The 27883-nt window shown below is 47.5% G+C and overlaps 1 protein-coding gene across 1 annotated transcript in view; it reads left to right on the top strand.

Moving 5' to 3' along the window:
- Nucleotides 1-27883, top strand: part of LOC147458042 (Flavodoxin family protein) — a 184569-nt gene that overhangs the window by 115026 nt on the left and 41660 nt on the right. The window contains exons 5-6 of the mRNA XM_086512803.1: nt 7740-7903; nt 7986-8116. Coding sequence (XP_086368929.1) covers nt 7740-7903; nt 7986-8116 — 295 coding nt within the window. The remainder of the gene's footprint in view (nt 1-7739; nt 7904-7985; nt 8117-27883) is intronic.

Here is a 27883-nt window from a genome sequence, read left to right as displayed (position 1 = left end):
TGAATGACGCACTAGGAATACTCTGTACCTGGATGTTTTTAGTGAGAAAAATCCTCTTACTTAAAATTCCAATAATTCATTTAGAATTATTTTTCCTTGGTGTTCCAAGTGAGAAAACCCTCTCACTTATAAATCCAATAATTCATTTAGAATTATTTTTCTGTCAGATAAAGCCAATTTAGCAACAGCTTTCGACAAGATGATGATGGACAGTAAACTAGAAAACGACGAAAAAATAGCAGCTAGAGAACGGAAATACGAAGAACGAATGGCAACCATGTCACGTGAACGCGAAGAAAGATTGGTAGCCATCGAGCGTAAGTACGAGCAATCCCGCTTGGAAGACAAAGCAAGAAAAGAGAAGAGCGATCACCACATGAAAGAGTTCTTGCGACTCTTTTCAGTTGTGCAGGCGCAGTTTGAACAGAATTAGGAGAAGGAGACTCTCTCAGTCTCTTCTTTTCCAAAGCATGACACACAAGATTTGCATGATGATAAGCATGATGATTTGAATGAGACTGATGAGCATGATTATTTGGATGACAATGACAAGCATGATGTTTTGCATGATCAAGATGTGATTTCTCACAAGCATGATGATTTGTATGGTCAAGACGTGATTGTTCATGGTTTTGTTGATGCTTTTTTTAGCGAAGCTAATCTCGTTTCAGATTCGATCAATTAGGAAGAATCGATCTTGACTTGTACGTTGAGCACGTTTCACTCATGAATGAGCACGAATGTATGCGGATTGTTCATGAAAAGCTGAAAAGTATGCATTCAAGGAAGTCACATTCCATGTCTCTTCCTTGACACGACACAGTTGTAGAAAGAGCACAAGAAAGTATGAGCACCAATTATGGGCATTTCCGTTGTGACTTGCCACAGTTGATTGATTTAGATCAGCACGATAAGATTCGATCTCATTGTTTGCGTGTGTGGTGAAGAGTTTGGCACTCCGTCTATTTGTTCGTCTAGACTCTACATTGCATGCACAGTCTTTGAGGAAGACAAGATTTTTTCCAGTCCCCTTATATGGAATAGATATGTTCATGTTTTTGTGTTGGAAGTGGTTTCAGGAATTTTCAACCATGGAGATTCTTAAAGAAAGAAGCATGACTCTAGACGAAGTTGAAGCATCGAAGGAGCCACAGAAGACTTTGTGTCGCTTTCGACGCGGCCCAAAGAAGAAGACTTTGCAGACCTTTATGAAGTTCAAGTATCGCACGACCCACACATCAGAGTGGGCCGGCGAAGAGTCCTTTCCAGGATTCCGAATGCAGTTGGTGATCTCCCTCGACGCCATATAGTTCAGTACCAGTGTCTCACTTTGAAAAGGAGGGGATGTCACGTGACACATCCAACCCTGTGTATTCGTGGACAAGCTACAGCATGATCAGGGTTCAGTTCAGTCAAGTTAGTCAAGTTAGTCTAGAATAAAAATGATCTCGCACTTTTCCGAGTCTGTTCGCAGACCGTGCATGTCCAGACACTTAGATTAGATGCATATCCTCTGGTTGCACACAGCATGACCATCAGATTCCACTCAGATGCCATCAGTAGCATTTTTACAGTGCATAGACCTATTTTCCCTATTTTTTGACATTTTTCACTTATTATTTTTAAGTGACTTTTGTTGGAAAGTAGGTAGAGCAATTTTGCTAGCTTTGTATATAAGGAAACCTAGTGCTAGCACTTTCTGGCAGAAGAGGCAGCAAGAGCACCTTGCTCAACAGGCAACTTCTCAGCAAGACCAAGCCCCGCAACAACTCTGGCGTTTTCTCTCAACAGAAGGCCTAGCGTTTTTGCACTAGATCAGCCAGCGTTTTTGCAATTGCAGATTCTCGGTGACAGTAGACAGGAGATCAGCCCTAGCGCTAGCAGATTTCCACAGCGACACAGCAGATTTCCTAGCGTCAGCAGTTTTCCCCGCAAGGTTAGTTTTCAGCCCTAGCGTTTTTGGTTTGCAGATCAACCTCAGCGTTTTTGCAGATCTTCGCGACAGAATCAGCCCATAGACCAGCGTTTTCAGTTTTCAGCAGTCAGACATCATAGAAGAAGTCCCGAACCTCGCAGATCTCACCTTCCCGCAGCAGATCCTTGCCGCACGATCAGATTCCGCAAGGTTTACAGATTCAGCCCGGAAAACGCAGCTTTCAGCATCTGCGTTTTCAGGGCGTCGTCATCGCATCGTCGCCATCGACATCGTCACCGACATAGAGTCAGAATTCAGCAGAGAAAGATTTGCAAATTTCAGCCCTTAGCATTCCCAGATTTCAGCCAGTTCGTCGTTGTCCTCATCGTCAGCAAGTCCAAGCATTGTAGAGATTGGTGCAATCATAAGTAGACCGCTCTCGCCATAGAGAGTGGGGCCTTCGGAGGAGGGTTTTACGTCGTCTCTGGTGTCGTATTCTCTTCTCTATCTCTCAGTCTCATATACTTTCACGCATAGTGTCCATTCACTTTATTTGTGTCCATTGCACTCTCTCATTAAGAACGGAAGGCTCTCCCTTCCATAAGAACAAAAGGAACCTTGAGCACAGTTCGGGGCACTCATCTTGAGCAAAGTTCAACATTCACTTCTGCTGCACCTTACATTGCGCAATCTGCCGCCATCACCATATTGGGCATCCCTTTGTTCACACACAAGCACCGAAAGTTTTTTTAGGGGTTTGCCCATTTGAAGGGCTTGTTTGCACAATTGGCATCGACTGAGTTGCCTTCTTGTCGACGAAGGAGTTCAATTTGGACGGCTTCTACTCTCGAGGCATTGCCATGGCTTGAAAGAAGCCAAGAAGGCATACAAAGCTCGGAAGGAGGCATACAAGGATTGCCTCTGCATTACAAGGCTTCTACTGCGCATGGACAAGTTTGCATACGCTTCCGCTATAACACTAGCTACTCTGTCAAGGATGCGCTCATTTATTGATGTTTTAAAACATTTTGTGTTTATGTTTATGCATAGGCAAAGTGCCTTACATATGCACCTTGATACAGTCACGATCACATATAAGGAAGGTAGGTCAAGAGGTGACTTATAATACCTCTCTTTAAGACAGTGTTGTACAAGAATATTGTTGTATGCTTATAGGATAAACTACCACACAGCCATTGTTTGCACAGAGGCATATGTAGGGGGCATTCAATACAGTAGAATACGGAATTCTCCTTAGCCCTACATTCTCTCTCTTTCTCCTTCTTAATTCTCTGTTGTAAAGGTGAAATTAGGCATGCTTTTACTAAAATCTTTCTATGTCATTATGATAACAGGAAGGACTAAGAGCCTTCTCTTTTTGAAGGGCCAAGAGCCACCTAGTTTGGAATGGCTAAGAGCCATCTGTTTGGAATCCATCAATGATTAACCTGCTGCGCCATGGGGGAGTCTCACAGACAATGCCTTTGTGACTCAAGTGGATGGCCACATGCGGTACAACTCGCCGGATGGCCAATGTAGACCAACCAACTCCCAACTAGGGTAGCTCGATGGGCGACTAGCCATGTGGCTCTCCTCGGCTGTATGCTGTCCCACAAGCACTTCCAAAAGTGTCAGGAACTCAGCTGTGAGGCCCTCCTCTTGCCAGTGCCTTGCTGCACTCTCCGAGCAGTTAGTATGTGACGCCCCGATCGTGCTGTGTACTGGAAGAACGGGATCGTTGGGTGATCAGCTAAAGCAAAAAGATCCCGCCAAAACCACTCCCCAGGGTCCCACAGGGTCCCACTACACTCGTGATGGAGGGTGGCTCTCTCGATCCCGAAGCCTCCAATGTCCAGTTGCAAGATCTGATGGGTCAGATCAAGTACAAAGGTCCTCCCTCTGATGCCCACAACTCGAATACACTAGACACAACACTGTGCTACCTCTGGTGCCTCAGTAGTAACTATGTGGAGGCGACCCTCTCGTTGAACCTCAAAGAGCATGCAAAGACCCGAGTCTGAGCAAGCCCTAACTACAATGAGGTCCTCAAGGCAAGTGAATGCCCCCATCCAGTTGGGAGCTACCGACTGGATAAGTGGGTGCCACTCTGTTTGTAAAGCCTCGACGATGTTCTGACACATGCTCTGTACCCCCCTCATGCCAGGCAGCTGGATGCTTTGGATCTCTTGAGGATGTGTTGTAAATTGCAACGAGTCAGTAGCAAAATTGGCGTCACAGCCCTCCAAAAGCATGCCTGAGTCATTAGCAGACTCAGCATCCAAAAGCTTCTCTCCTTGAATGGGTATTTGTAGGCCACGTAAACAAACCTCCTATGAGGCCAGAAATCGGCTCATTGCCTTTGCATAGAAAAGAAATAGGAAGGGGGCAAGAGGGCAGCCTTGCTGTACTGAGCACGTGAGCATTGATTGTTGCTCCCCTTGACCTCCTGCTAGCAACGCTTGACTATGCGCACATCTATAGAGAGAAGACACCCCTCTGATCCATGTATTTGAAAACCCATCCTGCACATAGTGCCCTCAAGGAAGTCGCAGTCAACTCTGTCGTAGGCCTTCTCAAAGTCGAGAATGAGCACCACAAGATCCTCTCCTCGCAAGGGGGCGAGGTCAGTCACCTCCGAGATGTTGTCAAGGATATTGCACTCCTTGACAAAGCCCGTCTGCGTCTCATGAATGTTCTCCTCAAGCAGTGGCTGAATTCTCAAACTCAGAGCCTTTGCAAGGATATAGGCTGGGTAGAGAATGGTGATGGGTGGCCACTACCAAATCTCATCGAGGGAGCCCCCCTCCTTGGGGATGGTGTATATCAAAACCTCGCTCATGCTATCAGGCATCTCCCTAGTACTCAGAATGTGTTGGTACACACTACATAGGTCCTGTCTAAGCACCTCCTAGTACTCCAAAAATAAAACTCGGAGTCAAACCATCCTCTCCTTGGCAACTACCACGAGGGAGTGCCCTGAGAGCCTCTTGAAGCTCCTCTGGCAGGAGGGGGCTCTCAAGCATCTGTCGCATCTCTGAATGACGAGGCAAGGCATGTGTGCCCACACATGCTCCTTGCATACATCCCTGCGCTCTGATTGTGGCTCGGCTGAGAGTATCTCAGTGTAGAAGTCAGTAGCTACTGCCCGAATGTCCTCAAGCTTTGTGGCAACCGACCCATCCGGTCTCCTCAACTGGCGAACACTGGTATGTGCATGGCGGGGACCCACTATCTCAAATAACTCTCAAGTAACTCTGTCGCCCTCCTAGGTCCATGAAGAAGCCTGACGGTGGTAGGCAAACTCGTGGCGCCGCTCCTCAATGATGATCGGCTTGTGTTGAGCCTGTTGCATTTGGTCCTCCATCCAAGGACTTCCCTTGTAAGGAGGCAATGCCTCGACATAGCTGTTTCTCCTCCTCTCGGGCCGCAGCCAATCACGCTGTCGACTCCTGGAGAAAGAAGCAATAAAGCTCCCTGAGGCCATTGGCCACTATAGCAATGTCCCCCTGTGTGTCGAGACTCTTGGTCCAAAGCGCCACAACGTGCTCTCTGAGCTCTGTGTATCAAGCAAAATCCTCTCAAGGATGCGTAGCATAACAATGCCATTCCTCTGCGTGTCGGGACAGAGTAACGATCACTGACGCGTGATTAAAAAAAGTAGTCCCTGCCAAGATGCATAATGTGCCGCCCAAGTCACATAAGTGGTCACTAGCATAGAATCGATTTATTCTTGATAGATTCACTTCTCCTACACTGCGGTCAGACCGAGAAAATGAGAGGCTGTTTGAGGGCCGTGCAAAGCCAGCATGCTCCCATACATGCGAGATCCTCAAAGCCATACATAGTTGTTCCCATGCAGCCAACTCAGCCCCATGTACAGTAGCATTTCTGCCCCCAATCCTATCCGAAGTGTTTTCAAGCATGTTGAAATCTGCCCCAATGCACCATTGCTTTGCATGAGGTAAGGCGTCCACCAAATGTGACCAAAATTCAGCCCGTGCACTCGCATGGTTGGGAAAATAAATGTTCAAAAACCCCACAAGGCCGCCATGGACCTGCAAAGTGACCCACTGGGCCCTACGTGGCACACTAATGCCTCTGCCGCTCAAAACGATCCAAAAGAGAGAATTACAGCTTGCTGCGTTTATTTGTAGGTTTATGGTTTCGCACCAAAAGTGCTAGATAATAACTGTGAAGCCTTGGGGAAGCCGTGGGGTGGTTATACAGGACTTTGGGCACCAAAACTTTGGACGTTGGATGCAAGTGTGCTGTGTCTCTCTCTCTATCTTCAGTGCTCTCTATATAATTAACAACTAATTGAATTTGTACCGTCCTCTACAATGTACTGGCAATTTCATTACCCTTGCCTTTGAAATAAGTAATGCCCTCCTCTAAATGAACTAATGGCTAATGTCTATCCATGTAAGCATAAAAGGGAGAATCATGATGAAGAATGCAAGAACCGGCTACAAAAATGGGTGCTCATTTTGGTGTCATAATTTTCCGCCATATATAACGTTAATAGTTGTGATCTTTTATAAGCGATACAAAATCTTTCACCTAGTTATTGACAAGTTTACATTATTCTGCAGGATGACTTTATGAAATGATGTACATTGAATTGGAAATTTCCTAGATTGAACTTCTTAACATGTGCTCTTTCATGTGTTTGTTGTCTGAGTATATGTTGAAAGATGAAATATTTGCACCTTTTTGCCTGATAATTGATATGATAAATCTAGTGCATCTAGACATCTGCTAGAGATCGGTGAGATCTTGATGTGATTGCTAAATGATTTATAAATGTGATCCTAGTGCATTAATCTATCTGGATAAGATGATTGGATACTGCTCTTAGTGCATGAAGAGTTCCAAAGGATGAGATGGCTAGACAACGATCTTCGTGCAACAACAGCTCTAGACTAGATGAAATGACTAGATTGACTGCTTGCATCAGAGTGTTCCATGAATGACAATGTTCTTGGAACATTGCTCCCGCTCTTTCAACTCCTCTATATCTACATTCTCAGCGTTCTTTGTTTGGGCCATGACTTGCATGAGAGAGGAATCGGAAACCACATTGCTACTACAAACATCAGTCCAAGACTTTTGTTGTGCATACATTTTTCATCACACTTGCATAACTACTTATGGGGTCAAACTTCTCCTTTGTCAATACATGGCCATGCTCCACTTTGCATATGTGCTCTTTCAAAGCATTTAAGTCTGCAAGAGAGCGTTTACATTCTTTGACGTCCTCTTCAAGTTGCATCAAACATGTTGTTTGCATCTCAAGTGTCCTCTTGCGATATTGTTTGCATCTTAAGTGTCCTCTTGAGATGCACATTCTCAACAACAAGATTCGTTAGGGTGCCATTCTCCATTGCAAGTGCCTTCAAGTCTTCACCTTGCTTGTTTATCTCTTGCAACAATACCGAGTATTCCATAATCATGGTTTTTGATGTTGTTGGTGGAGTGTTTGTGTTTCTATCTACATCCTCAAGAGATTTTGGATCATTTTCCATAATGGTTGTGGACCTTGTTGAAGAAGAAGAACCCTTGCGAGTGCCGGAAGACAGTGTATAAACAATAGATGAGTGTCAACTTTCGCGAACTTGTTCAAAAATGCTGTTGTAGCAAAACTCCATTGCTTAATTTTTTTTTTGTCTTTACATCAATGCGGAGAGGCTGTCATGCTCTTAGAGAGAGAGAGAGAGAGAGAGAGAGAGAGAGAGAGAGAGAGAGAGCATTAGTGTTTTTCATATGAAGTTATGTAACACTAACTTTCATTTAACTTGATTTGCTTAAATTGTTTCTTTTGCAGCTATGAGGCAAGCCTTGACCCATGGCTTGTATCGTTGTGGACGGCTATGGCAAGTATTTCCGGTCGGCCCTATGCTCTACACACGTTGAGCTACGATAACTTGGCTCTTGATAGACCTAAATACAACATAATAATTTGCAAAACATCCTCAGAAGTCTCCACAAGTAGGTCATGCCATCCACTTTTGTGAGCTGCCTTGTATGGTGGTGGTTATTTAAAGGTCCTTTTTTTGTGTGGAAATTCCAGGAAAAGTTGGAGATTTAGAAGAGGTAAATAGAGCAGTTCGGATGCTGGATTCAGCAGATGCCATGCATGGTGTCAAAGAGACAGTTGATTTTTCAGTGATCTGTCCGAGAAATCCATACCTAGCTCGTATGGTATATGCAATGACAGTCCTTTGTTGCTTCTGAATGATGTGTTCATCAATCTGTTCCAAACTGTGTTACATTTCCTAGTCTTGATGTTTTTCTAACAACTCTAAAGCACCATTTGTTTGAAGTATCTCTCAAGTCTCTCTCTCTCTCTCTCTCTCTCTCTCTCTCTCTAAACAACAATAAATAGGCGACGAAACCCTACGGATGTCAAAATTTGCAGCAAGGGTTAGTCACGTCCTTTCCTAAGGGGTTTAATTTAGCAAGCTGAGGGCCTGCTTGCTTCTTCTACAAGCACGGGGGCTGCTTATTGAGGAAACAAGGGGTCTCTCTCGATCTTGGCAGGTAGAATCCAGTGAACAAGTGGTATCATGACGCGAACTTGCATGAGCATTGAGCAATGCGGTAGTACCACAGGGGGCAGGCAGCGCAAGCCTGTGCGGGAACAAGTTCTACAGGGCCGTGCTGGTCATGGGGGAGATGGACTAATCAACTGACCTTGGAGACGGCGATATCTATGAAACCCTGCCTAAATCAAAAGCAACATTTAGACGGAGGATTCGAGAGAACACACTATCGCTAGGTTCGTGAGGGCAGAGAAACTTTCTAGAGTCAAAGATGACTTAATGTTTGAGAGGGTACAAGTGATGATTAAGGCGGAGCTGAGCATTTTGAGGGGTGACATTGAAAAAGAGATGTATGCAAATACGGAGACTTACAAAAAGGCTATGTATGCAGATATGAGGAAAGAATTGGACAAAGAGGTGCTTGGTAAGTGGGATGAGATGTACACATCATTGAAGACTGAAATGCAGACGATTGTGAGGGCAGAAGTGAATTTAATGGCATGTATAATGCAAAAAAGACTACAAGATGCACTTGGTGCGTTTGAATCCTAGAAATAAAAAATGGAAGAACGCATGAATGAAAAGGATGCATTGATCGAAGCACTAAAGGGAGACCTCGCAACCTAAAAAATACCCCCGCAAAGGAGGGAGAAAATCAACCCTCAATGATAAAGGAGCTTGAAAGCATTAAGGAGCATGTGAAAACTCTACGGGAAGAGGAAGAGCAGAAGGCACAAACAACCCCTCTTCATTGTCACGATTGTGACTATGTTGCAGTATTACATCTACTCCTAGTTGCAGATAGGCGAAGTACCATGTCAAGGAGAATCCCTACGCTTGGATGGTCACGACCCTTTCACCGAAAAGACGTGCCTCTTCGCCAAAAGCCACACTCTGTTGACGATTGGTCACACCCCGGTTGCGGCTCTTCGTCCAATGGTTGCAGCTCTTCGCCGAAAGGATGTGTCTTTACGTCTAAAGTCATGTCTCTTCACATGGAGACGTTTCTTTTCATTTGTGTCTCTTCGTCTCCTATATAAAGAGCCTATTGTACTTAGTTTCAGACATTCATCCAATCATTGAAACAAGTGTTCTCGTCTCTCAAGTCTCAGTTTGATATGAAGTATGAAGTTTTAGTCTTAAATATAGGATTAGCACCACTAATCCTTACAGTGGTATCAGAGCAAATTTTTTTCCCGGGACCTGAAGGTTGTGAGTCTCTCACCCTAGCCACTACACGCTCACCCCGTTCTGTCGTTGCATGGAGGCATAAGAATGGTGGTCTACACACACATATCGGCATGAGGTAATTTAAATTTACTCCTGTTCTAATGCTATAAATAATACAAAAGACAAGGGACAACAGCATGGCCATGTGTGGGCGTACCGATCATGCGCGTGATTTTGGATGGGGCTATTCGAACGGATGTGCCTTTTCGAGCTAAAGTTCGTATGCCTTTGAATGAAAAACCACCACCCTTTGCGGGATCGCATCCCTTCCTTCCCGAGGCTACCCCTTTGCTGCCCTTGCGCACCCTTTCCTTGCTGCTGGCCTGAATTGCTGAAACGCTGGGATTTGCTGAAAAAGTCCTCGCTCGATGCTGCAAACTCTCTATGCACCTCTTTGTTGGGTTTTGACCAGCCTGCATGCAGCATGCAACACATATTAGAAAATACCCCAAATTTATTAAGCCCCAAAGTGGCCGGCCAAACTTGGCTGGCCTGCCCTAAATTTAACCCTGTGAACAATTTTTTAATTATACAAACCAACCAGCAACGTGGAAAAAAAAAACACAACAGATGTCGCAAGGCTAGAGTGTGCAGAATTCTCACGCTGTCCCCCTTTGCCCATCCAGCGCTGGCTCCTTGCCTCTCTCCTACGCGCATTCTGACCCACAACCATGGCAGACGATCACACCTAGGTGCCTATTTCGTATCTCTCATACATAGACGAGGTTCCGGAGGAGAGTTTGCCAGAGAACCCCCTTCCTCGAGGTTATTATTATTCTCGACACTCCGCCGACGGACACAGAACCCAGAACAGATTCTGGAACCAGTTCTTGAGCTGAAGTATATACCAATTCCAAGCCGGAATATATTGGTCGTGTGTTCATAGCGAGCTCCTAGTCCCGGATTAGACACAAAGCATGGTTTCTCAGAGACAACTAGACACAAAGTACCTTCGTGCGAGCAGCAAAAGTCTCGGCATGAATATTCTTGGAAATGTTACAGTTCTAAGCAATCAACTTCTTATCGGAATCATCAGCAACAAAAGCAGCAACGTGAAGCTTCCAAAGGATCATCAGCGATATCAAGAGGGGCTTACTTAGTGGCACATATATCCGACCTGAGTCGAGTACTCGGTCGTGAACGCCACGACGTTGGACAAGTTCCCCCTCGTGAGCCATGCCCTACATTTAAGTCTTTCTTATTTGATAGTGGTAAAGTTGAAGATTTATATGACGGGACAAAGGAGACTCATCGGGTGATAATTATTTATGCAGAGATGGTTATGTAAGGGTTGTAATTGATCAACTGATTTGGATTCAGCTCGTTGCTGCTGCTCCTGCGCCTCACCTGCCTTGCCTGCCATCGCCAGCCCAACCCAACCCTCCCCCCCTCGCCTAGCTACCCGCCGCTTTCCTCTTTCGCCCCGCCCCGCCGCACAGCCTCCTCCCTCTGTTGTCCCGCTGCCCCTGCCCGCTCACTGCCCCCCTTCCACCCTCTCCCGTTGCCCCCCTCCCAGTCTTCTGCTGCCCCCTCCCACCCTCTCCCGTTGCCCCTCCCACGCTGTCCCTCGCTGCTCCTCTTGCCCTTCTCGCGCTGCCCTACTCCTTTCCTTTCCCACTACCCCTGCCCGTCAGTTCGCCCCTTCCCCCCTGCTCCTCCTGCTTGTGCCATCTCCTCCGCCTCGAGTCTCTATCGTTGATAGAACTCCGACTCCCATTGCCTTCGACTCTCCTCCATTCGCCATTGCAGCAGCAGACAGAGATGGAGGATTCTGTTCCGCCACAAAGGGACTCCACGGTAGCCCCCTCCCCCGACCCCCGTAGAACTCACCATCTGACTTGCTCTCTCGCCGACAGAGCAAGCGAGCTTATAGGCAGAGGTGGCGCGCCTTTAGGCCACCTCTGTTATTTGCAGATTCTCGGCACAAAACCTAGCAGAGGGGAAGTGCGCGATCTTCTCCAGGCCCGCATCCTCGTAGAGGTGGCCAAGATTCTCGATGTTCAGCTTCTCGGACGTGGCTACTATCAGATAGAGTTTGAGACTCCCGAGATGGTGTCCAAGGTCATTGCGATGAGCCCCCTAGCCATCCGTGCAGTTCGAGCTCACTTTCGACAGTGGTGCCATGGTTTCGGCCCAACTATCGACGTTCTTGTCGAGGAGGCAGACCTGCCCATCTTAGTCTGCTTCCCCGGTTTGAGGAGGGAGTACCTTCCGCTCATTTCCATGATAGGCTCAACAATTGGGACTGTCCTGGAGACACCTCGCATGACAGCCTCCGCAACAGCTGCCAAGGCGGCCGACATTCCCACATTACGTGTTCTGGTTTGGGACACCCACTCTCTCCCGAAGATCATCCTACTATCTTGGGTGAGCGGTGGTTGGTTCCGACAAAGCGTGGAGTGTTCAAGCCTCCCGAATCAGTGTTTCATTTTTTGACCGATGGGCCATCTTGCGAAGGCCTGTCCTCGGAGGAGATCTCGACCTACACCACAGGCCTTGCCCCAGCCTTTAAGGGCTGGCCAGTAGCAGTAGACAGTTATAGAGTACGCAGGCACAGCCACCCTCCGAGCCTGGGGCTCCAGTAGAGGAGGGTTGACAGCAGGTTCGTGGTCGACGTCGGCAAGGGCCACCGCACAGCCTGGCACTTAAGAGTGGTCCCCAGGCTCTTGCCCAACAGCAGTGGGTTCCCAGTGGGAACCGATTCGACCCTCTTCAGCAGGACGAGGTCCCTGCTTCAGCCTCCACCTTAGCCTCACCCTCGAGAACCCCTCCTCCCCTCGAATTTTGCCCCTCCCCCTCCTCCCCCCGAGTTTTGCCCCTCCCCCTCCTCTTCCTCCCTCAGCCTCTCTATCCCGCCCTCCTCCCTCTGCTGCTCCCCCACGTCCCCCCTCTCCCGCTTGTCCCTCGAGCGCCCCTCCTCCCACATGTCCTCCCGCTCCATCCACGCAGCCGTCCCATGGGGCAGGACCTTCCTCAGTTGCTAGGAGATCTCTTGGCAACGCTTTTGCCACTAGTCGCTTGGCGAGAGAGGGATAGACCCCGTCTTTTGATGCAGACTTCCCCCTATGTAGCAATTCCTCATGGTCTGTCTGACGAGCTTTGACATTTGATGTCATTGGGATTTCTTTGCCTACGACTTTACCCGGTTTCTCGGCGACCCCTCACCAGAGCTTTAAGCAACTTGCTTCAGAGTTCATGTACTGTTCCTTGCAGCTAGGGGATAGAGGCCTTGGACTCGTCGGTTGGCTTCTCTTTTCCCCTATGCAGCAGGGACCAATCTGAGTGGATTCTCGACTCAGTGTTGGAGTAGGTGCAGACACAGTCCCTAGAGTTCTCTAATCACGTGGGAGACCTAGGGGTTACAGACTTGGTTCAAACTCTGTGGCCTTTCTCCAAGTTTTTTGTGACAACTCCAGACTCAGCAAGATGTAGACACATTGTGGTTCACTTCTTTGCTGACATGCAAAGCCTGCCATGTTATGTACACATACATGAGGACTCCTGGACAGAGGAGGTTGCTTTGCGCACCGCTCGTTCGTCTTGGGCTTGGGCTAGACACTCTTTGCAGTGACGTCTATCTCGAGGACGCTCGGATGCGGATTCCTCCCCATCCAAGCCTGCCTTGAAGATAGCACGGTTAGCTGCGGCTGCAGCATCAATTCTCTCTCACTCCCATGAGGATCGTCTCATGGAACGTGAATGGATTAGGTCGGCCCTAGTTTCAGCGTCAGAGGGGCATACTGTGTCCAGAGCTTCAGCGATGCCTTGTGGGAGGAGAGATGGACCTTCTTATGCTACAAGAGCATCATCTGTGTGAAAGCCGCATTAGACGTTGTGGTCCAAGGTTGCATAAGTACGTACGTACCTTACCTTTCGTACGGTACAACCGTACGATACGATAAGGTACGCAAGGTACGGTACCGTATGGTGCTACAGTTTAAAAAAAATTGAAAGTGAAGCGTTAGTATAGAGACTTGGATTGCGAGCCGATTTGGGGCCTTTTGGTGGTCTTGAATGCTAATAGGCTAATAGCCCAAGGCTGTATGCCTTATACTCACTGCACGTAACTTTCCAGAGAGCAACAAAGACTGCAAAGAAGTTCACAGACAGGACTCCGGAGTTTGCAATGTCCTTGATGATGAGGCATGCTCTCTACCGACGATTCATCTTCAGCATCTGACACAGACTTTTGAGGCTATAGGCATGCCGTCTAATAGCCTATGTGCATGCTTTGGAGAGCAGCAGACTTTTATTGTGTTTCATTATGTTGTTTCAATTTGTATGGCATATACAATGCCGGCTTGTGGCTGATGCCATAGACATTATGCTTGTAGTTGAGTTTGGACGGTTGTACCTGTGTTTCATTGTTTTGTTTTAGTTTGTATGGGATTTACAGTGCCGGCTTTTGGCTGACGCCAGAGACAGTATGCTTGTAGTTGAACTTGGTTTTATGATTTATCATTGAGGCTTGAGGCATTTAAGTTTTATGTCCAATTGTCAATATGTTCATTTTCAGGATTGTAATTTGTAATGTTAATTTGTTTATGAGTCTATGGGTTTTTCACTAAAACATGAGTTTTTTACAAATGGTACGTACCTATTGCGTACCTTAAAGTTGGTTCAGTACGGAAGTACGTTCCGTACGTACCTAAAACATGTCGTACACTACGTACCTTTCCACCTTGTTGTGGTCTGCTTTTGCGTGGACGATATGAGACTTTTTGGTCAGCTGCGTTTGGACCTGGTGACATCAAGGGAGGGATATGTATGACTATTGCGACTCTTGGCAGCAGGCCATTGTGGACAGAGGTATTATTGTGCCTGGCAGGGCTCAGTGGATTACTATGTATAATAGACTTGGACACTCCAAGTCGAGAATCTACCGCGACAGCACAAATAATCACTTCAAAACAGTTCACAGTTCACAATTGATTCGACACTGGCTCGGTGGAGTTTCGTGCCTAGAGATATTGGTCCCATAGATTGACGCCCCTTTCCGTATTTCTTTTTGTATTAATCTGTGTTCAAAGTACAAGAGTGCGGGCAGGCGCTCACTCGCATACTCTGCATCAAGATTCGACACTGGCTCGGTGGAGTTCCATGCCTAGAGATATTGGTCCCATAGACTGACGCCCCTTTCCGTATTTCTTTTTGTATTAATCTGTGTTCAAAGTGCAAGAGTGCGAGCAGGCGCTCACTCTCATACTCTGCGTCCAGATGCTTTGGGTTGTGAGAGGCCTACCCGCATATTTAAAGGTTTTACAAGGGATGCTAAAAGCAGACCCCAAAAGCTGAAAATCAAAAGCCCTGTAAAATAAAGCAAGAGCTTTCTTTTTCTCTCTCACTAGCTCTCTCTTGAGAGAATAAAGCAAGGCTAAAAGAGCTCTCTCTCTCTCTCTCTCTCTCTCTCTCTCTCTCTCTCTCTCTCTCTCCCCAATTGCGTAGCACAAATAAAGCAAGAACTGCCCAAAAGCTGCGCTGTAGACAGTGCCACGTCAGCATGTACGGAATTCCGTGAATCTTGTTGCAAAATGTGGAGGCTGCCACGTCAGATTTTTGCCTGCGTTTCTTGCAATTCGTGGGGTTTATACAGGGCAACCATGTCATCATTGTGTACTGGGCAGCCACGTCACCGAGTTGTGACATACCTCCCTCTTGAAAGCATTGTAATCGCCCTCGATTACGCCTGCAAAACGGACAGAAGCCATAAACTGTCTTAGCAGAATTGACTGTTAGTACCAACGCACTAGGAACACACATCTGGCACATGTACCGATCGACAGTCACATCACACGATATCACACGACATCACATGAAAATCACATTCAACATTCGTCCGTATCTTCGACCTTGATTTATCGGCAATGAAATTAGCAATCGCATCTAGATCCACCTAGGACCTTATAGATGCCTGATTGACTAACCCCTATTGCAACCATGTCTATCAAGATCATTCATATCAAAATGCTGCAGCCATTTCGTCTATCAGTTCCTACACTTAAAAACAAGTCAAGAACAAATCAGTTTCATATTCGGGAATTCCATTTCATAAAGTCATACAGCAGAATATTGTCAGCTCTCAGTATCCCTGAATCTCAAAGAGACATCAATGACTCTAGTATTCAAAAATCGAGGCATGTGTTGACAAAGGAGCGGAGTAACTCCCCACTTGTGCAAACCCACTGCACCAGATGTTTGGCCAAGCTGAATTCGGGGTTCCATTTGGAGTAGACTATGCTAAACCAAAAGCTTCAAGGTAAAGTTTCACAATCTGAGGAGTATCTGCTAGGTCCTCCTCCTCCATCCACTTTGCATCCAATGCAGGATAGTTCTTGAATTTAACCAAAAACCGAGTTCTGTCTTTACCCTTATTCTTTATGTCTTTATGTGCCAAAATCTGTTAAGGGATAAGGATCTCCTTGTTTTCTTCCACTTCGGGTTGCTCATCAGCCTCCCCATCTTCGGGCACATCACCTTTAAAAGGTTTTAAGACTCACATGAAAAGCATTGTGAATCCTCCAAGTGTCAGGCAGTTTCAGTCGGAAGGAGACATCATTTATCTTTTCGCAGACATAGTAGTATCGCATACTAAGCTTTGGAAAAAGCCTCTCCTTTCGGTTTTTCTTTCTCAAGCGTGCCTTCTCAAAACCTAAGAGCACCCAATCATCCTTCTTCAATTTCAAATCGTGACGATGGCGATCTGCTGCCTTTTTCTTTCTTTCCTGAGATTTCTGCAAAGCCTCGCGGACCTTTGCAAAAGCCGTATCTAAGTCGCGCGTGTATTCATCTGCTTCAAAAATCTTATCTTTCGTGCTTAGGAAGGGTGGAACCTTCACAACACCTTCAATAATCTCAAATGGCGCCTTCCTTGTCGAAGAGTGTATCGTGTTGTTGTAGGCAAATCCCACCAAAGGTAGATACTTTTCCCATTGAGTCTTCTAATCCGAGATATAAGACTTCAATAAATCTAAAACCAAAAAATTGGCAATCTCAGATTGCCCGTTAGTCTGCGGGTGGAAAGATGATGAGAACTGCAACCGCATGCCAATGTTCTCGCAAATTTCCTTCCAAAACAAACTCGTGAATCTGGGGTCCCTGTCGGAGACAATCGTCTCAGACATGCCATGTAATCTGAAAATCTGGGCCACAAAGAGTCTCGCTAAGTGATCCGGCTTGACTGTTTTCTTCACTAGAATGAAATGAGCCTACTTGTTATATCTGTCAATAACAGTCCAGATACCATTGTGACCACTCTGTGTTCTCGGGAGATCAAAACTAAAATCCATTGCAATACTTTCCCAGGGGCGGGTGGGTATGGGCAAAGGCTGTAACAATCCCTGTGCTTTATGCTTGTCAAACATGACCTTCTGGCATACCAAATAAGTGCGCACAAAGTCGTCCACATCCTTCTTGAGTCTCGGCCAAAAGAAGTATTTCTCTACCCCTTTCAAGGTGGTAGCAATGATGCGGTGACCTGTAAAAGGTGGACAGTGGCATTCGGTCATAACCTTTTCCTCAATGGCTGTGTAACGCACAACATGGTTCTTTTCATCAAGTAGCCATCCCGATGGAATATCCCGCTACTGTCTCCCCATCCTGTATTCGTGTAAAAATGTCTGCAAAATCTGTATCTGTGGTATACTGATCGACCATATAAGCTCCTACGATGTATCGCGGAAAATAGTCAGAACCAACGGCTTTCGAGACAAAGCATCTGCCACCAAATTCTTATGTCCCTGCACATGGACAATCTGGAAGTGAAACTGTGAGAAGATGTTCGCCCACTGCATCTGCTTTTCCGATAGCTGCTTCTATGACAAGAAGTAGCGTAAACTGTGATGGTCTGTAAAGATAGTAAAATCCGCTCCGTGTAGGTAGTGCCGCCACTGAGTAAGAGCATGGATAACCGCCAAAAGCTCTTTCTCATAAATCTGTGCTGTCAAGTCTAGCCTTGAGAACAATCGGCTCTCGTAAGCAATGACATGGCCTTCCTGCATTAAGACCGCACCCAGACTACAACCACAAGCATCACAATATACTTCGAATGACTTTTGGAAGTCCGGCAAAGTCAAAACTGGTCCCATAGTCAATTTCTCTTTCAAAGTCTGAAAGGCAGGCACCTCTGTGGTCCCCACAAGAAAGGGACTCCTTTTTGTGTCAAGATATGTAAAGGGGAAGCAACCTCTGCAAACTTTCTAATGAACCGCCTGTAGTACGAGCACAATCCCAAGAAGCTTCTAACTTCATGGACATCTTCAAATCGGGCCAATCTTGGATAGTCTCTATCTTGGCCGGATCCATCTGCACTCCTGCTGCTGACACAATGTGTCCCAAAAAGTGTTATCTCTGGTAGGAAATATTGACTTTTCTTCGCATTTATCACTAACTTGTGATCTCGTAACGCCTGAAAGACTTGAAGCAGATGTTCTCTATGTTCTGCCTCATCGTCGGAGAAAACAATGATGTCGTCAAAGAAAGTGCCAACAAATAGTCTATACTCTCGAAAAATCCTATCCATCATCCGGTCAAATGTCGCAGGAGCATTGGTTAGGCCAAACGGTATCATTAAAAGCTCAAATAACCCAAAAGTCGTCGGAAAGGTTGTCTTGTAGACATCTCCCGGTACAATTCGGATCTGATGATATCCACTTTTCAAGTCGATCCTGCTAAAGCACGAGGATCCGTGAAGTCGGTCAAGTATATCATTGGTTCTAGGAATCGGAAATTTGTTTTTGATGATGATTTTGTGGAGAGCTCTATATTCGATGCACATTCTCCAAGATCCGTCTTCCTTCAAAACCAACAACACTAAAGAGCAAAACGGTGAAGTACTAGGCTGGACAAGATTCTTTTCCAAGAGGTCTTTCACTTGGTTCATAATCTCTTCGTCCTTGGCTCGGCTCACACGGTAAGGTGGCTGGTTCGGTGGTGTGCTTCCAGGTATCGGATCAATGGTCTGATCTTCAAGACGAGCGGGTGTTAACTTGCTTGGCAGGCCCTCTGAGAAGCTATCGGCATGAGCATGGAGAAAATCTTGGCGTTCTTTATCAAGTTCAGACATATTTGTCCTATCCTTATCACTCAACTCTTTCAAAAAGATCGAGTAAACAAACAGACTGGATTTTATTAAATTAGAAATGGCTGAAGCCGATACAATAGGGACAGACTCGCCCTCTAGTTTTATATCGAGTACAATGGTTCTGCCCTTCTCTGTGTTCAATGTCGCTTTCCTCGCCCGATAGTTGACCACAGGGTTGTTCTTTTGGTACCAGGGAATTCCCAAGAGGACATCACAACCTTCCAAAGGCATTATGTAAAAGTCCTCATGCCCCAAATACCCCTGACAATGCAACCGAAATTTGCCAATGACAAGTGTAATGGCTACGTCCTTGCCGGGTGCCGCTAGAACTGATCGGGAGTGATCTCAAGCCGCGCCGCCAATTCCGGTGAAATGAAGTTGGCCTTGGCTCCTCCATCAAAGAAGATGAGGGCTTCTTGGTCTTTTACTTTGCCCCAAGCTCGGCAAAGTTCTGTACTCTCGTCCATCGTACTGGGATCAATACCCACGCAATCTCGTCTTGCCTTTTCTTCCACGGTCCTCAGCTGCTCTTGAATTCTCAGGCCTTTCGTCGTCCTTGTTGTTCTGTTCTCTCTGTGCCTTTTTAGGGCACTTTGCGGAGATATGCCTAGTTTCCCCTCATCCAAAGCACTTCCCCTCCTTGATGAAGCGAGCCCTCTCTTGAGGAGTAAGCTTGGGTTGTGCATCCTTTTCTTTCTTTTCCGGATTGCTCTTTCTCTTTCTACTTTCATTTGTCGAAGTCTGTTCGGCTCTTTGCGTCATGGTCTCATTTGTGGGGTAGGTCAGACTGACAGAGTGAATGGCAAAACCCCGTTTCGTATGACTCATCAACTCCTGAATGGAAGTTGACTTTTGTTCTAAGCAGTGATCTCGGACCTCTGTAGGAAGACCCAAGGTAAACCGCTCAATCTGTTCCTTGAACGAGATCTTCTTAAATGAACAGGTGGGTAGAAAAGAGCTCTAGAATCTCTCGCAATAAGCGTCCACTGTATCTTTCTTAGTCATCCGAAGATGGTTCCAAGCAGTTCGTATGTCGCATTCATACTCTCGAGTCAACCAAGAAGAAATAAAAAGCCTTTTGAATATCAGCCATTTAACTGGCTCTCTCTTGTTTAAGAGAAGCGTGGACCACCAAGTTCGAGCATTCCCCTTAAAGTAAGAGGCAACTCTCCGAATCTTAGAGTGCTCTGAGTAATGCCCTCCAGAGAAAGCTATGTCAAACAGCTGTATAAAAGACAAAGCCTTCGAAGCATCTCTATAACTAGAAAACGTGTCAAATTTAATTGACTGTTCACCTTCCTTAAACTCTCGGACTTTATTGCTTTTGTCTTTGAGAAAGTCATACTGGTTGGCTTTATAAAAATTCTTCTTCTTTGCATAAAAGCTGCTGTCATCAGAATCCGAACTGTCTGAAGACGAGTCCTCTGTAGAACTGTCAACCACGGTGCGAGATTTAGGCTTCTTTGCCTTTTTCTTGTCCTTTCCGAAGCTTTGCTTTTGCTTCGCTTTTTACCTTTTCTGTCTTCGTCGCTTGAGTCAGATGAGCTAGAAGAACTTTCAGAAGAAGAAGAAGAAGAAGAAGTGGGTACTCCTTCAAATTGAACACGCTTTTTCTGCTTTCTTGCCTTTTCAAAAGTAGACTGACGACCCAAATATCCCGGGAAGTCAGCGCCTTTCTTCTGCTTTTTGTGGTACTTTTTAGCTTTGTTCTACGCGTCAAAAAGCTGAGCAATTCGTTCATCAACCACCTCTTCTAATTCTCTCTCTGTGTACATCCTGGGAGTAGGAGGTTTCTTAAGAGCCGATTTGAGGGGTGGCTGTGTGGTCTTCTTCCACTCTGATTGCACCTCATCGAAAGAGGTCTCGCTCATATACTTTGCAAATTTAGGGTCCTTCGCAAAATTGAGCATCATCTTTGTTGCGTTACCGATCAATCGTCGACGCTCTATCTCTTCGAGCTTCTCCTGAGTAGGCCAAGGCGGGCCATACTCCTTGCGTGAATCTTCGTTGTGATCTCTTCCCGCATTGCCGGATGCAGAGGAAGTCGACTGATTTTTGCCTGAAGCCATCAGTGCCGCGGAAAAAAAAAGATCGGATTTGCCGTAGAAGGGAAATCAGCCATGCTCTAATACCAGTGTAATAGACTTGGGATACTCCAAGTCGAGAATCTACCGTGACAACACAAATAATTACTTCAAAACAGCTCACAGTTCACAATTGATTCGACACTGGCCCGACGGATTTCCGTGCCTAGAGATATTGGCCCCAAAGACTGGCGCCCCTTTCCATATTTCTTTTTGTATTAATCTGTGTTCAAAGTACAAGAGTGCGGGTAGGCGCTCACTCTCAGATTGTGCGTCCATATGCTCTGAGTTGTGAGAGGCCTACCGGCATATTTATTTTACAAGGGATGCTAAAAGTAGAGCCCAAAAGCTGAAAATCAAAAGCCCTGTAAAAATAAAGCAAGAGCTTTCTTTTTCTCTCTCACTAGCTCTCTCTCTTGAGAGAATAAAGCAAGGCTAAAAGAGCTCTCTCTCTCTCTCTCTCTCTCTCTCTCTCTCTCTCTCTCTCTCTCTCTCTCTCTCTCTCTCTCTCTCCAATTGCGTAGCACAAATACAGCAAGAACTGCCCAAAAGCTGCGTCGTAAACAGTGCCGCGTCAACATGTACGGAATTCCATGAATCTCGCCGCAAAACGGGGAGGCTGCCATGTCAGCATTTCTGCCCGCGTTTCCTACAATTCCTGGGGTTCCCACAGGGCAGCCACATCATCATTGTGTACTGGGCAGCCACGTCACCGAGTTGTGACACTATGCAGGTTGAGGGGTGCCTCTTGGGTTTCCTGAACATCTATGCGCCCAATGTGGCGAGTGCACGTGTATTGTTTTGGTCTCACATTGTAGAGTCTCTGCCGCAGGCAGAGCAATGGTGCATTGGGGATGAGTTCACCATGTTAGAGTACCCCTCTGACAGGATTGGAGGTAGCCACACTACATTGCATGGAGTTGAGTTGGTAGCTTGGGAGAGGTTATGTATGACTGCGGGTTTCAGATGTGTGGCCACATTCTAGCTTTGTGAGGCAACCAGACAGCCTGGCCTTCTCTCGTTCGGACCGCAAAGTGGGAGGAGTGAATCTATCTGGGATAGATCGCTTCTACACTAGCGACCAATTTTGTGATTTGGGTGGGACAGTTTGCATTCTGGTCGGAACCTGTTTTTCGGACCATGCACCAGTGATTCTCACAATGACAGATAGACAGAGGAGGGGGAGCACGATGCTACGCATCCCAGAGAGGGTCTTGCTGGACTCTACGCTCAGAGAGCGAGTGAAGGCTCTTTGGACAGAGGGCTTAGATATGCAGGACTCTCCTGCTGACAGAGTGGCCTCTGGACTTGCTCAGCGTAGCCGACTATTTCTCTAGGAGTCTACGGCCGCCTGGTTGCAGCGAGCGAAGAGCAGTAACGTCTTCGACGAGGCGTTGCTTCCTTGGAGAGGATGCAGGAGCAGCATCTAGACAGTCCTTGGTTGGAGGAGCAGTTGCAGCAGAGTGGCCTCTGGACTTGCTCAGCTTAGTCTGCTATTTCTTCAAGAGCCTACAGCCCGCCTGGCTGCAACGAGAGAGGAGCAACGTCTCTGACGGGCGTTGCTTCCTTGTAGAGGATGCAGAAGCAGCATCTAGACAGTCCTTGGTTGGAGGACCAGTTGCAATAGGCTCGCCAGGAGCTTGCCAGCACAGAGGAGAGACACCACGAGTTTGCTTTTTATCGACAGTATGCATCACAGTGGACCCTGGTGGGTGATAGAGTGACAGGGTCTTTCTTTGAGACAGTGGGGCCTCGACATGGGCATGCCACGGTCAGCCAGTTGAGGAGGCCTGATGGGTCTGTTGCTTTAGAGTTAAGAGGACATGCATGCAATTGCTACTGAATTTTACCGTGACCTACTGTCTGCAGAGCCTTAGTCAGAGCGTTAGGATGCATGCAGAGAGGAGGTGTGGGCACAGATGCCTTGTCTTGTGACTAAGGAGATGCTCCAGAGACTTGAGCTGCCTCTTCAGCTAGAGGAGCTACACGCGGCCCTCAGAGCACTTCCTCGTGGTAGCTGTCTAGGTGGGATGGTTTGACTTGCAGCTTTTTTTTTCCTTGAGAAAAAGATTCTTCTATTAGTTAATGAAACTGCCCATAGGGCTACAACCACCTCTTCAAGAGAGGGCTACAAGGAGACTCTCCCAATGAAAAAACAGCATATGTACAATGAGGCTAAATCAAGAAATGGGAGGAGGAAAGCCACACAGGTGGACGGTAGTGCCATCTGAGTACACCCTGGACCATGGTGAAAAAAGGCCCAGGATGCTAGAGTCGAAGGAAAGCCTCATTGCGCTCTTGCATGCGGTCGGAGCTGCGTTGGAGTCTCTCGAGCTGTCCTCTGAGAGTATGGATGAGCTCTAGCTAAAGATCGCGAACAGTCTCTGCTGGTGGTACAGGGCGAGCCTCAAAGATGCGGAAGCAACGGGCCCGCTAGATGAACTAGAGTGTCAGGCCACTGATGAGCTCCCAGCACTCCTCTCTCACTGCACCACTCCTGTGGAGTAAGCTCTGTGGTAGGTTGGAGTGTAGGTCCCCCCGCCTGCATCACTATCATCTTGCTGGTGGCAGATAGCTCAAACTGAAGTGCCGGGCCCGTGAGATTGGACCAAGCAGTTGCCCCCCAAGTGTACTGCCGAGCCGTGGAAAGAGCAGGCATCAGCCGAAGAACACGAAGCCACACCCGTTGTGCCAAAGGACAGTCCCAAAGACAGTGATGTTGACTCTCTACAAGATGGTCACAAGCTGCACATGCGGCCGAGAGACCACTATGTACAAGCCAGCTCCTAACTGTTGTAGCTCTGTGTGCGACTAGCCACTGGAACAAAGTGACTCGCCTTGGCTGTCTGGAGTCCCACAACCTCTCCCAAAAAGCTGCCAAGAACTCAGCTATGAGACCCTCCTCCTGCCAATGAGGTGCTGCAGCAGGTCGAGCCTCTCTCTGTGCTGCCAGTATGTGACATCCCAGTCGAACAGTGTACTGAAAGAAAGGGACACTCGGGTGGTCTGCAGAGGAGAAAAGGTCCCTCCAAAGCCACTCTCCAGGATCCCACTGTACTCGTGCCAGTGGACAACTCTCCCAAGCCCATAGTCTCCAGTGTCTAGTCTCAAGAGCTGCTGGGTCAGGATCGGTGACACAAGTCCTCCCACAGATGCCCACCACTCGGATCCTTTGAAAACAGCACTCTGCCACGTGTGGGGCCTCTACTGCAACTCGGTGTAAGCGTCCCTCACCTTGTATCTTGAAAAAGGGAGGGTACAGTCTCTAAGCAAGCCCGAACTGAGATGAGAACCTCCAGTCGCGCGAAGGCCCTCACCATTTGGGCACTGCTGGCTCGAGAGGTGTTAGTCACTTAGCTGATAATGCCTCTGAGATGTCCTGGCACATGCTCTGCACCCCTCTCATGCCCTGTAACTGAAAGCCCTGTAGCTCCTTTGACAAGCCTGAAAACTGTAACCAGTCACCTAAAGAGCGTGCTAGACCCGCTGCCATGGGACCCCAAGAAACATGATGCCGACTACCAACCAAGTGGCCTCTCTGAATGCTAACCATGGGGTTCCAAACAAGGGGCTGTCTTAGGCGCTCCTCCGTGCAAGTAGGTTGACGTTGCTCCAGGCCTCGCCGTAGATGCTCCCAAGATCGGAGCAAACTCACAGCGAAGCGGTTCTCTAGTCTCCTGCCTGTGAAAATCCATCTGGTCGAAGGTCGCCAGGGGCCTCCAGCCTGAGGCACCCTAGCACGAAGCCGTTGAAGCAAGAACTCCTTCCAGGGCTCCTCACCTGGAAGCAGTCCTTTGATGATGAGCATCCCAAGAAGGGCTCTGCTCTGCAGTGCTGGGTCTATGATCCCAAGCCCTCCCTAAGAACAAGGAAGAGTGATGACCTGCCAAGCCACTTTGACCTGGGCTATCTGAGTGTCACGCCCTAACCAAAGGAAATTCTTGATCAGCCTCTCTACCTGGCTGATACAAGAACTCGAGAAGATCCAGCAAGAAGTGATGTACCACATGGTAGCCAACAACACCTGGCTGGCCACTACAACTCTTCCTGCCAAAGAAAGTCGTGCGGACCTCCAATGTAACAACTTCCTCGTGATAGACAGGAGGAGGGGAGCAATCTGTTGCTCGGGAGACAAGTTCAAACCAACCTGACAGCCCAAGTACCGAACTGCAGTCCCTGGGGGAATCCCCTTGAAACCCTCACCTGGCATCCAATCGGGCATAGGAGCACTACCAACCGAGAAAGCCACTGTCTTTCTCCAATCGATCAGTGCGCCAAATGCACAACAGAAGGTCTCTAGAGCCTGTTCACACCTATGAAGGTTGGCCTCCTGGCCATCCAAGTACAAGGCTGAGTCGTCTGCAAACTCAGCGTCCAGTAGCTCATCTCCCCGAATAGGAAGTGCCAAGCCCCGTAAACCAACCTGTCGGGACACCAAAAACGTGCTCATCGCCTCAGCATAGAACAGAAAGAGGAAGGGGGCAAGAGGGCAGCCCTGTCTGACCGAACACGTGAGCATGAAACGATCACTCTACCTCCTGACAAAAGTACCTGATTGTGTACCTGTGTACAAAGCTAACACCCCTCTAATCGAAGCATCTGAGAAGCCCATCGTGCATAGAGTGCCCTCCAGAAAGTCCCAGTCAACTCTGTCGTAGGTCTTCTCGAAATCGAGAAGAAGAATAACTAGCTCCTCATGACGGAGCCGCGCTAGGGTCGAAGCCTCCTAAAAAGTAAAGATGTTGTCAAGGATACTACGCTCCTTGAAAAAACCTGTCTGAGTCCCATGTATAAGGCTCTCTAGAAGTGGCTGAATCCTCAAACTCAGAGCCTTGGCAAGAATTTTGTAGGCTGAGTTGAGGATGGTGATGGGGCGCCACTGTCTATCTCATTCAAGGAGCCACCTTGCTTGGAATGAGGTAGATCAGGCCCTCACTCATGCTGTCAGGCATCTCTCCTGTGTGCAAGATGTACTGAAAAGAACTACAGAGATCTGGGCCAAGCAAGTCCGAGTACTCCAAGAGAAACTGGGAGTCAAGTCATCCTAACCTGGACAGCTAACACGGGGGAGTGCACTAAGAGCCGTGTGCAACTCCTCAAGATGAAGTGGCAGCTCAAGCCTCTGACGCATCTCCTCAGTCACAAGACAAGGCATCTGTGCCCACACTTTCTCTCTGCATGCATCTTGACGCTCTGACTGAGGCTCTGCAGACCGTAGCTCACGGTAAAAGTCAGTAGCAACTGCCGCATGTCCTTTGGCTCAGAAGCAACCGACTCGTCGGGCCTCCTCAACTGACTGACCTTGGCATGCGTATGCCGAGGTCCCACTACCTCAAAGAAAGCACGAGTCACTCTGTCACCCACTTGTGTCCATTGCGATGGCTGTCGATGGAAAGCAAACTCATGGCGCCTCTCCTCTGTGCTAACAAGCTCCTGGCGAGCCTGCTGTAAGTGCTCCTCCAACCAAGGACTGTTTGGATGCTGCTCTTACATCCTCTGTAAGGAAGCAATGCCCTGTCGAAGAGGCTGCTCCTCCTCTCTCGCTGCAGCCAGGCGAGCCAAAGACTCCTGCAGAAAGAAGCGACTAAGCTGAGCTAGTCCTGAGGCCACTATGTTAGTAGGAGAATCCTGCATGTCCAAGCTCCCTGTCCAAAGAGTCTCCACTCGCTCTCTGAGTGTAGAGTCCAGTAAGACCCTCTCAGGGATGCAAAGCATCGTGCTCTCCCTCCTCTGTCTATTGTGAGGATCACTGGTGCATGGTCCGAGAAGGAAGTCCTTGCCAGAATGCCAACTGTCCCACCCAAGTCACAGAAGTGGTCACTAGTGTAGAAGCGATCTATCCATGATAGATTCACTCCTCCCACTCTGCGGTCCAAATGAGAGAAGGCCAAGCTGTCTGGGGGCCTCACAAAGCTAGGATGCTGCGACACATCCGAAACCCTCAGAGTCATACAAAACCTCTCCCAAGCTGCCAGCTCAACTCCATGCACAGTAGCGTGGCTACCAGCAATCCTGTCAGAGGGGTCCTCCAACATGTTGAAGTCACCCCCTATGCACCACTGCTTTGCCTGCGGCAGAGACTCAACAATTTGTGACCAAAACTCTGCTCGGGCCAGTGTGACATGAAACGTTTCGTGGTTTCGCTCGTTTCGGGGTTTCGAGGTTTTGAAACGTTTCGTTTCATAGCGTCAAAAACATGAAACAGGTTTCATAAACGACATTAAATTATATATTAATAAAATATGATAAATATGTATACAATGTAGCACACATGACTCTAGACTTTAATGTCCATAAGAGAGAGAGAGAGAGAGAGAGAGAGAGAGAGAGAGAGAGAGACGTGCTCACTGCTCAGTGTTCACTGCTTAGAAGCGACTTCAAGCGAGCACGATCAAAGAGATGTTCAGTATTGATGAAAGTTAAAACACAGCCACTAGTTTCATGAATCATAACTGGCATCATTGATTCATTTAGCAAAGTACTTCTATTGAACAAAGTTTCTGGAAAAAAAGCCCCAATTTTAAACGTTTCATAAAAAATGCATGTCCGTTTCATGCGTTTCGGCAAAACGTTTCATAGGTTTCGGGGTTTCATCTGCATGAAACACGTTTTTATGTCACACTGGCTCGGGCACTCCCCACATTGGGCGCATAGATGTTCAGGAAGCCCACAAGACAACCTTGAACCTGCATAGTGATCCTTGAGCCCTGCCTGACACAATAATCGCTCTGCCCACAATGGCCTGCTGCAAAGAATAGTCATACATATCCACCCTGGATGCCTCCAGGTCCAAAAGCAGCTAACCAAAAAATACCATATCATCCACGCAAAAGCTGACCACAACGTCTAGTGCGGCTCTCACACAGATGATGCTATTGTAGCATAAGAAGGTCAATCTCTCCTCCCACAAGGCATCACTGAAGCTCCTGACGCAGTTGGCCCCTTTGATGCTGAAACTGGGGCCCACCTAATCCTTGCATGTTCCATGAGACGATCCTCATGGGGAGCGAGAGTGAACAGATGCTGCCGCAAC

This window comes from Adiantum capillus-veneris, chromosome 5 (assembly GCF_014529385.1).
Source record: "Adiantum capillus-veneris isolate H3 chromosome 5, ASM1452938v2, whole genome shotgun sequence".
Taxonomy (NCBI): domain Eukaryota; kingdom Viridiplantae; phylum Streptophyta; class Polypodiopsida; order Polypodiales; family Pteridaceae; genus Adiantum; species Adiantum capillus-veneris.
The sequence above is the reverse complement of the archived record's forward strand: the minus strand, read 5'-3'. Positions and strand labels throughout refer to the sequence as shown.